This window comes from Eleginops maclovinus, chromosome 20 (assembly GCF_036324505.1).
Source record: "Eleginops maclovinus isolate JMC-PN-2008 ecotype Puerto Natales chromosome 20, JC_Emac_rtc_rv5, whole genome shotgun sequence".
Taxonomy (NCBI): domain Eukaryota; kingdom Metazoa; phylum Chordata; class Actinopteri; order Perciformes; family Eleginopidae; genus Eleginops; species Eleginops maclovinus.
The window spans coordinates 9,316,947-9,327,723 of NC_086368.1; the positions used below are offsets into that span (position 1 = coordinate 9,316,947).

At 39.9% G+C, this 10,777-nt stretch overlaps 1 protein-coding gene across 2 annotated transcripts in view; it reads left to right on the forward strand.

Moving 5' to 3' along the window:
* Positions 1-5,725, forward strand: part of phc2b (polyhomeotic homolog 2b (Drosophila)) — a 38,839-nt gene extending 33,114 nt beyond the window's left edge. For both annotated transcript variants that reach the window (XM_063912025.1, XM_063912026.1), the window contains exons 11-15: positions 364-493; positions 1,301-1,406; positions 1,488-1,602; positions 2,528-2,846; positions 3,360-5,725. In XM_063912025.1, the coding sequence (XP_063768095.1) occupies positions 364-493; positions 1,301-1,406; positions 1,488-1,602; positions 2,528-2,846; positions 3,360-3,514 (825 nt within the window). In that variant the 3' untranslated portion in view covers positions 3,515-5,725. The remainder of the gene's footprint in view (positions 1-363; positions 494-1,300; positions 1,407-1,487; positions 1,603-2,527; positions 2,847-3,359) is intronic.
* Positions 5,726-10,777: the final 5,052 nt, after the last annotated feature.

Genomic DNA, 10,777 nt, shown 5'->3' on the forward strand with positions numbered 1-10,777 from the left:
CAGCACGATTGGACGCACATTTCTTACTTTGCTAACAATGTCTCCAGCAGTAGTTTGATTATCAAAGTGAGCGCAAAGGTTATTAAGCTCGCTATTGTTCAGCAGTGTCTGTGTCTTCCCCCTTTCCTCTGATCTCCTCAATGATGTAACAAAGAGAACCTGGTTGTCAAATTAATTAATTGGTAGTCAAATAGGACGCTGCAGTCATCATTTAAAGAAGTCTTTTCATGTATCTAATATTGCTGTCAGAATTATGGTATTGCAAATAAAGCCGTCTAGCCATATTGTTACAGTAGTAAAAGCATTGTGTCTTTTTGTTGGAGCATGTTATCAGATTTGTTAATACCCCCTCTCTGTCATCAGGTGGAGCGTCTGCCCATTCTCATAGACAGCCCGAAGAAGCTGGACCATCAGCTCTCCTCAGACCCAGACAAGACCCCCGTCAGCAACACAGCAAACAGCGACTCGGAGCTCGAGGACATGAACACATCGGGTAATAATATTATTGTATGACAAAGTATGTGTGGTGTTTATCAGTTTGTGTAGCAATGTGCTGGCTTTCATTAAACTCAGGGATGCATGAATGAGACTAAGGAGAAATGTAGTATCTACTATTTAAGAAGCTTTATGAAATTTCACAACATTATAGTCTTCAGAACTGATACAGAAAAGACAAAAGGAAGTAATTACCTGCTTCTGCATCTCTGCCCAAAACCACTTAACCTGTGCATGCCTTTATTCCCCAGCCCCAAACCAACCTGTTAAATAATGTAGTTCTCCTCGGGTCGTTCTCACTCTAAATGCATAAAGTCTGTGATGAATTGAATGTAACCAAAGTACTTTATTTCCCTGGAACATTCTCATTTGACAGGCAAACTAAACTGCAAAATTCATGTGAGTCAGTGACAGTGCTGGAAACTGATTTACCTTCAGCCCGGTGTAATAAAACACACAGCCCTCTCATTTATTGAATGGAGCTGACACAGTTTGGTGCCAATGCAGCAACTTTTGGATAAAAAAAGTTTAACATGGCTCAACTTTTTCTGCAAAGTGATGTTTTCGGGCAAGGTGCTGCTTGGCCAATCACGTTCATGCAGGTACACATTCCTGGGAATAACTTGGTAACATGAGCATGTAGTTGTTTAAGTACCTGATAAGACATGAAACACATTAATCTGTCACTCAAAGCAGACTTCCTGGACCATATTCCATCTCTCACTGGTAGCTGACACACCTATCTGATGTCTAATTTCACAACAGGAACTAATAATGACTGTCCATCTTGTTTCCCTTCCTTCAGAAAAAGAACAGGAGCCCAAGCTGACGTGTGAATATTGCGGTTGGGTCGACTTCGCCTACACATTCAAAGGCTCTAAAAGATTCTGCTCCGTGGTTTGTGCAAAGAGGCAAGTCACTTTTCATAATTTTTTCTCAATTAAACATCGTGTGAAAAAGGAATCGTGTTAATAATGGACTTTTGTTGACAGGTACAACGTAGGCTGCACGAAGCGGATAGGCCTTTTCCGTCCAGAGAGGAGTAAACCGACCAGTCGCTGGCGAAGAAGATCTCAGGGCCGCGGCATTGTAGAGGCGAAGAAGCAGGTACACACACACACACACACACACACACACACTCGCACTCGCACACACACACACACACACACACACACACACACACACACACACACACACACACACTCTCACACACACACAAACACACACACACACACACCCACTGTTGTAAACCCTCGTCAACACTTTACTTCTCAGTGTTTACTGCTCCCGCTGCACTCTTCACGCCTCAGGCTTCCTAATGAACTCCTGGCATCATTTGTGTCGGTGCCCGATTATCTTCCTGTGTCATTAAAGGGTCATTACGCACTTTATGACGGGTGTCAACGTTTATTGGGGAACAGTAGGTGCGGAGAAGCATCAGAATAGATTTTCTGCCTACTGCACAGTTTATATAGACATCAAAAGCCACTTGATTTGTTGTCTTGTTTTTTAAGCCACTCATCTGAGACTTTGACTTTGTACTTATATCCCAGGACCTTGAGATACTGAAACTTTTAACGACACAGAGAAGTTACATTTTATAAGTACAGGCACGTGGTTTATATGACAGTGAACAATATATATTATCTGGCTGGAGATCACTCTTTCTACGGTTTTATAGCCGAAATGTTCTCAGTTATGTAACGCCTCAACGGTTGAGTATTGAACCTCCAGTGGGGGGTGCTTTTGTTTCACATTTTGATCAGGAAGTGGGTTTTATGATGTAAAGGGTTCACCTTTTTAAGCGTTGCTATCCATCCAACAACCCTTAAGGTGTATTTAAGGGTTGTTGGATGTTGTTAAGGTGCAGGTGTTTTATACTCACTCAAAGCTCTGTTACAGTATAAATCTGACTTATAATATATACACTTATATAGACTTTGCTGAGTCTAACACAATGTCTCCAAAGCGTTTTACTGATCCGCCATTTATCTCTGAAACGCCGAGCGTCTTTTACTTTTTCCCTTTTCAGAAGCTGTCCCCCTCCCCGCAGCAGACTCAGGGTGGCTCTGTTTCCTCGCCCCATCCCTCGCAGCCCAGTCAGGAGGAGTCCAGCCCGTGTTCGGACATGTCCAGCTACGAGGAGCCACCATCTCCGCTCTCTGCAGCCAGCTCGGGGCCCCTGCCTCCCCCCCCGGCCCCGGCTCAGGTCCCCGTACACCGGCACCCGAGCAGGGCCTCGGAACAGGAGGTCTGTGCTGTCAGAGACTCGCCTTCACTCTGCTTCATACCCAACGACCCCACCAAGTGGAACGTGGAACAAGTTTACGAGTTCATCCGGTCACTGCCAGGTCAGAGGAGTCAACCTACTTGGTTCACCAACACGCTTCTTAAATGTTACACACTATAGCTGCTACAGTAAAAACATCTAGTGTCGCAATTATCTTATAAATTTGATTCACATTATTTTCCTGATAACACTCAAATTTTGCCTGAATCTCAAAACAACTTTTTATTAAGAAATAGAACAATTCTTCTCTTCACATATTGGACACAAATCTCTTTTAGTAAAAAGATAATATATAGATTCATAAAAGATATATAAAAAAATGAAAAATTGAGTCCATTCTTTCTTAATGTTTACTTCTTTAATGATTAGCAAGCTAGAAAATGTTTTCCTGTGAAGATATTATGCCAATTATGAAAATTCACCAAACTAAATGATAAATAAAGTATATTATTTTCTTAATCCAGAACAACACGACAATCCTATATTGTCACATCCCAATACATAGACATGCTTTTACTTTGAGATTTGTGTGTCATTAACACGTAGCCTACTCTTTCCTCCACTGTTCACGCAGGCTGTCAGGAGATCGCAGACGAGTTTCGCTCTCAGGAGATTGACGGCCAGGCCATGCTTCTGTTGAAGGAGGACCACCTCATGAGCGCCATGAACATTAAACTGGGACCTGCACTCAAGATCTTCGCACGCATCAATATGCTCAAAGACTCTTAGCACGTGCATTGATCTTGATGCATCTTTTTGCATTGTGTGCGTGTTTGTGTGAAAGAAGAGCGTAAAACAGGTAAACGGTGTCCTCATAGCACTGACAACACGGACTGACTGCTGCACTATGACCCCATCACTACTGAAGCACCTCAAGCAATAAAAGCCTGTGTTTTCATGCACTCTGTCACTTCTGTGCTTTAATCCAATGATTCTCACATTGAATGAGTGGATATCTGATCTGGATAAGGAACAAAGCATGCAAAGGTGTCAGAGTACATGCATGCAGAACATATCGCATTCAGGCTGCTATATGACTCACCAGACCTGGGGGGGTATACTACGAAGCTAGTTCAACAGAGCCAGGGTTTCTTTTAGTTAGCTGGCTCCATAAAACTAAAACACAGGGGAGTTTTGCGTATCATTTAACTCATGAACCGCATGAATCGCCGTCTAATTTCTGCCTTCATAGGAATTTTTAAAAAATGAATCACTGCATAAGGCAACCTGATGCTGAAAAAAGCGGGGAATATTGTAAAAGATGTATTTATCGTGTCATTTCATGCTTTATGTATTTAATTTACCTCTCGATGCAATCTGTGCCTCCCTTTATGTCTGATTTAACAACTGCGCATTCTGCAGCTCCAAAGCATGAGAATTGTTTCCGCTCTGTGATGACTATAAAGGAACGCTATTTAAGAACTAGTTAAAGAACAGCGGTTTTGGCTGAGTTCAAACCTAAATGCTGAACATAACCTAGCTAGGTTAAAAGAGAGCCAGCTTTTGCATTAGGCTCAACATACCTCGCTAACCCTCTAACCTTGCTTTGCAGTTTACCCCTCTGATCTGGGTGTGGCCCTGCTTACATGGTTTTCAGATCTCAGCCAGGTGAAATGCTTAATAATTGAGCATTTAAAGCTCTTATAAGGGAGTAATGGTGGAGGGAAACGTATCATAGAAACGTGCGGATTCGAGATGCGACTTACACCTCTAACCCCATAGTGCGCCCCGGTTAAACTGCATAATTGAATGCAAATCAAGACGTTGCAAGTTGAAAAAAGCACCTAACCAAGCTGCCACTCAGAAAGCTACAAAAACATAAGTCATTTTGTTTCACCGTTTGCAATAACAGGTTTCTGATTAATACAGAGTGTGGATTTAAAGGTAATTTATTAAATGTCATCATCAAGATAACACATCTAAATACAGACTCTTTGGATTATAGCAGGTGTAAACAGTCTCAGATTTGGCCAGAGAAAGAAGTAAGTAAGAAGTAAAAACACAAATGAAAACTCTTGAAAGGAAGGAGCCTGCCAAAGTGCACTACATGCTCAGTGGGGTCTGGTTGGGGTCATACTGCAGCACAGTCGTTGCTGAATTAGGGCATTAATACAAACATGAGTGAATTCTGAATTAATTAATATTATTATTATATCATTAGAGATGTTTTTGTACAGTTTTGTTAGTGTGTGAATGAAAGAGAGCCATTTCTCTTTGTATGTGTGGCAGGGAACAGAAGATTGCATTCATTAAAATGTTCTCATTTTTATTCAGCAGATGCTCCTTTGCCTTTTCTCACAATAAGACCCTCACTGCTCTGGAATACAAAGCTTGAATGCAGAGAAACCGTTTACGCAGTTTCTTTTGTGACATCGATTTTCCTTTCATGAGAAACTCGCCGGTTTTTCCCCTGTAGATTTTAAACTGCTTACAAATCATTTCTCACCGCTTTCTCAAAATGATTCACTAAAATAAGACATTGATTTCTTGTCTCAGTTTCATAGGAGGACACTAAGTTATCTGAGGAACAATTGAGGTGTGCTGCTCTCCTCACAAAACCCAACTTTTGGCACTTATTTTCCTTTTTGTCTGCTTTAATGTTTGAGACACTTCACCTGAAGTGAGGGCCGCAGTTGTGCAGAAAAGCAAACCCATGTATTTGTACATAGAAGCTTGAACTACATGTGAAACTGTCATTTTTAAGTTATCCTTGTTATTTTAAAACAGAAATGTAATTAGTTTCAATATTTTTGAAATATGCAAATGTATAAATATCACGGCCTGGGAGTTGTTTTTTCCCCCAATATGTTCAAATCTATTTGTGTTTTGTCGCTGTGATGGAAGGTCAACATTTATAGGTGAGGCTTTGTCAAATGCTTGTATTTATCAAAACAGTTTGTTACGAAACATTTTGCAAATATAAATAATTTGCAATACAAATCTCTCTTGGGACATTTTTTGTGTCTGTGAAAAAGTTCATTTTAAATCTCTGCTTCAGCGCATTCTCAAAGGCTTTACAAGTGCTTGATTTGTGAAATAACAATCATCTAAAACACAGTTAAAAACAAAAAAGAGAAAATCAGTTTGAAAAATTACTAATCGCTGCTTTTAAAGCTTGAATTTATGGTTATGTGATTTATGAGGCACTTGCCTTATTTTGTACAGGAAATTGTGGTAAACATCGATTAAACAAATTATTGAGAAAATAAATTGTCATATAGAAACAATAATATCCTGAAGTAATTGTACAGCCAAAGTGAAAAATCCATAGAGATAAATTCACAAAATGATTAACAGAAACATAAAACAGGATATGTTTAACAAGTATGCTACTTTAAACATGTTCAGAGGCAAGCGTAAGGAAAGGAAGGTAAAATAAAAAAACATGCACACCATTCATACATTGAACCTAAAAAAGTGTACTGAACACACTTAGTTGCTCATTTAATTTCCAGCTGTTCACCGTAGTCTGTAAATATGAGCTGCCGAAACAGTATTGTCTTACTAGACAGTGGTCCATTGATACAAACAAACCTACTGCTTTCTGCTTAGCTTCTCCAAAAAAACGAGGAACAAGTGAGGTGAGTATAATGACACGCTGCTGCAGGAACATGCGGTACAGACCCGCCCAGTTGTTTTGATTTGACAACGGAGCAAACCAAATAAAGCCACACAAAATAATAAGGGTTAGTCATTTAAAGCATTAAGGGCTATATTTAATTCATTACGGTACGATTGCACATACAGATTTATATCCCGTGTAAAATGTTATCTAAGGCTTTTATTTTTAAACACCTCCTTTATCCCGAAGAGATGGTTTGGCCCAGATTCAGACTTGACTGTCAGTGTTTTTACTTTAGTACGAGACTTTTAAACTTTATTGAAATAAACGGTTAACTATAGTTTGTGACGTTTCAGTCACTACAGGTATATATTTGTTATTTTTATGTTCTAATGATTCACGTGAATACCAACAACAGGTAAGTTACTATCTAAACACCGTCTGTAAATTGAATCCATTATCAAAACGTGACTTCAGTAAAGTGGAGCCAAAATAATCATAGTAGATAAACCTATACATTTTTTTTTTTTAAGTTGGTCGGAAAAAATCACGACTGTCATAAAATTATTGAAAAGGGTATGCCATAAAAAGAATGTCACAACAAAATGCCAGCCATAGAAAACAGTCTAAACAAAATTCCTATAGGGGAGAGTGGTGTAAGGTGAGCCATCCACTGCATCTAGGAAACTGTTCACATGTGTTGTCATGTGACCATAAATCAGGAAGCACCCATCGTTATATTTGGATATGATGGAGAAAAACACATGATCGAGTGGTAAATGTTTTTTTACATGTCAGGTATAATTAGTGCTATCTAAAATGATAAATAAACAATATTACAATACTTATAATTGCAGCTCAAACTATTTTTATTGTAGACATTGTTATCAATTTCACCAAGCTGTGTTTTGATTATTATTTACTGGGTCATTTAAATGTCTAGACTTTTGCTGCAAATGATGTAGTGGAGGAATCCCCCGCCGACATTCCTTGTCCAGAAAAGCTTGACTCCCCCCAGGTATGAAGCTTTATTGTAGCAGTTATTGTTTTCAGGCACGTTCAGGGACCATTAGTAATTGAATTATTACCACAGTGTCAGTTTTAATTATTATCTGAGGGTGTGTGTGTGTGTGTGTGTGTGTGTGTGTGTGTGTGTGTGTGTGTGTGTGTGTGTGTGTGTGTGTGTGTGTGTGTGTGTGTGTGTGTGTGTGTGTGTGTGTGTGTGTGTGTGTGTGTGTGTGTGTGTGTGTGTGTGTGTGTGTGTGTGTGTGTATGTATGTGTGTGTGTCCTGTCTGTGGTCTCAGGGAGCCCGCCCACCGCCTCATCATGCAGCCTCACAGAGCTGCAAAATTGTGTCTCCAACCTGAACCTTGCGTACATAAAGGGCTGAAGGGAGACTTCTGCTTTAAACCCAACCTTCTACCAGACAGGCGAGAAAAAAAAATACACCATAGCAAAGAAAGCTCTTTTACTAAATGAATTGAATGTTTATTCTCCTTTGAGATGTTTTTAAAAATATACACTGCCCAGCCAAGAAAAAGGTCATAAGCCTGTGGGGGCAGTGCTATGATCTTGGGTTGCTGCAGTTGGTCTGGTCTAGGTTCTCCAACATTATGTGCCCAAAGAATGAGGTCAGCTGACTACCTGAATATACTGAATGACCAGGTTATTCCATCAATGGATGTTTTTTCTCCCCTGATGGCACGGGCATGTTCCAAGAGGTCAATGCCAGGATCCAATCGGGCTCAAATTGTGAAAGAGTGGTTCAGGGAGCATGAGACATCATTTTCACATGGGTTGGCCACCACAGAGTCCAGACCTGAACCTGATTGAGAATCTTTGGGATGTGCTGGAGAAGACTTTGCGGAGTGGTCCGAATCTCCGGTCATCAATACAAGCTCTTGGTGAAAAATTAATGCAAGACAGAAATGTTATGACATTGCAGAAGCTTGTGGAAACGATGCCACAGCGAATTTGTGCCATAATCAAAGCTAAAGGCGGTCCAACGAATATTAGAGTGTGTGACCTTTTTTTTGGCCAGGCTGTGTATATAACTTCTTTCTGTAGCCTGGAGGCCAGTGTGGAGTGGAGTTCTGGATCTGCACAGACTGACGGGATACATCCTGAACACCATGGAGACTTTATGTGCTCCTGATGAGCTCCGAGGTCAGAGCACTGAGGGACCACAGGGGCCGCGAGGAGATCCTGAGGTGAGGGGCAGGTTATCAACACCTTATCAGAAAAAAGCCTGTTATTTCTAAATAAACCCTCTAAATGAACCTATTTTTAAACACGTCCAGGGTTTGTAGCCAGCTGTTTTCATTCATAATACTGATAAAAAAAAACATCTAAAAAACAATTTACTTACTTTTTATTGGTTGTTGATTATAACCTTTTTTTGTCTCTTAGTACAGCAGCTCCTCTGTTATACAAAGTGCTGAATAAATAAAGTTTGCTTGCTTGCATTTGTAATTTTTTGGCAAAGAATCACATAAAACGTTTTATTGAAGAACATAAAGATCACTTGAACTGCTTTCATTTGATTGTAAATGTATGTTAAGTTGCTTGTTTTTGGTCCATTTTATTTTTCGGTTTAAATGTGTTCTGTTTTATAGGAACACACTTTGTTTTGAAAGGTGCTTTATGTATAAATAAAGTTTTCATTGTTATTCAAACTGATTCCCTCAGGCAGATCTTCCGGTTCCTGGGCCTGATGAAGATGGACATGTTGAACCTCACCATCGTGCTCCTGAGGCCGCACCTCCTCAGATCCTGGACCAGCGGCCGGTAGAGGAAGAGTGTTGAAGTCTCTGTTATGGATGATAAAGGTGACTTTGTGACTGTGAGATTTATGGTAATTGGGTATTTCATATTTTCAATTAAACTGATTTGACCCTCTTTTCCTGTAATTTCTCCACTTTGAGATTGAGTGAGGAGCTGACCTCTGGCTCAGATATTCTCTATAAGAACAGCTGGATAATTGCATTTTTTTCACAAACTCTAGTTTGATGGCATGCCCATCAATATTGTTAGCAGATTAATTCATAAGGGTAAACCAGAAATATCCTGAGGTCAGCTGCCTGCGGCCCACAAACATTACATCGCACACTCTGCCCGGGGTTGGGAGGGTTACTCTGAAAATGTTATCCATTACAATAACTAGAGACATGTCCAAAAAATGTAATCAGTAACCTAATCTGAGTATCAAAATATAAAAGTAATGTAACCTGATTGCATTAATCCTTCCAGGCCTGACTCTATTTTATTATCAGGATATATCCCCCCCCCCCCTCGTGTTGAAGCATGTGACACATTAGAGCACAGCCTGGTGTACTGACACGGCCCTGTCAGATAAACTCAAGCACTCTTTCATCAGCATCATGTTTCAAATGTGTTCTTTTCTCCATGTTACTTAGCACTATTCATTATTTAAAGGTGGATATTTTTAACTTACAATAAAGTCTTCCTATAATTGAACTGAATGTTGAGGTGGTTCGCTCACGTTTGCTTTTGGATTGCTCTCACATGGAGTGAGTGAAGCCTAATGTATTATTGCTATTATCTAACATTTCTCTCTCTCTCTCTCTCTCTCTCTCTCTCTCTCTCTCTCTCTTCTCTCTCTCTCTCTCTCTCTCTCTCTCTCTCTCTCTCTCTCTCTCTCTCTCTCTCTCTCTCTCTCTCTATATATATATATATATATATATACCCCCAAATAATATATATTTTTCCTCTTATCTGTTCCACTAATTATGAATTTAGACTATAAATCTATTATGTTTGGATGGTTTGCTGAGTCTAGGAGGTAACATCTGTGCAGATGTGCGCCTTCTGTTAAATATAATGGAACTACATATTAATGACTTCGTGGTGTACTGTCTCTTTAAGGCATTGTTTGGCTATTTTAGAGTTTTATCCAATATTTCTAATTTTAGAAGTTTTAATATTGGTTTTATTATATGTTTTATTCCATGGATTTTTTCCATGTACCCCCTTCTAAATGCAAAATTACCCCATCTTGGCAACCTTGTTGTAGTCTAGTACGGGCTCATATTTAAACTGTATTAACCCCCTGACCAGGGGCGGATCTACCGGGGTGTCATGGGGTGGCAACTGCCACCCTAAAAATAGCCTTGCCACCCCAGCTGCCACCCCAGATGGCAGCGTTGATTTGAAAGAAAAGTTGTGGCTCATTGGACATTTATTCGAGACAATCTCTAATGTCCGAGTGCAAGTGAATGCAGCAGAAGACGGCGTGAAACGGGAAGCATTCGGACCCAAGAAGACCGAAGGAGTGAGGTAAAGGCTGATCAACTATCTATGAAAAAATGAAAAATAATTAGAAAAGTGCAGGGCAAGTGGAGTTAAACTTTTCATATTATGTTACGATGCTGTCGCACGACGATATTGAATTGAGGTTAATAACTTCTCA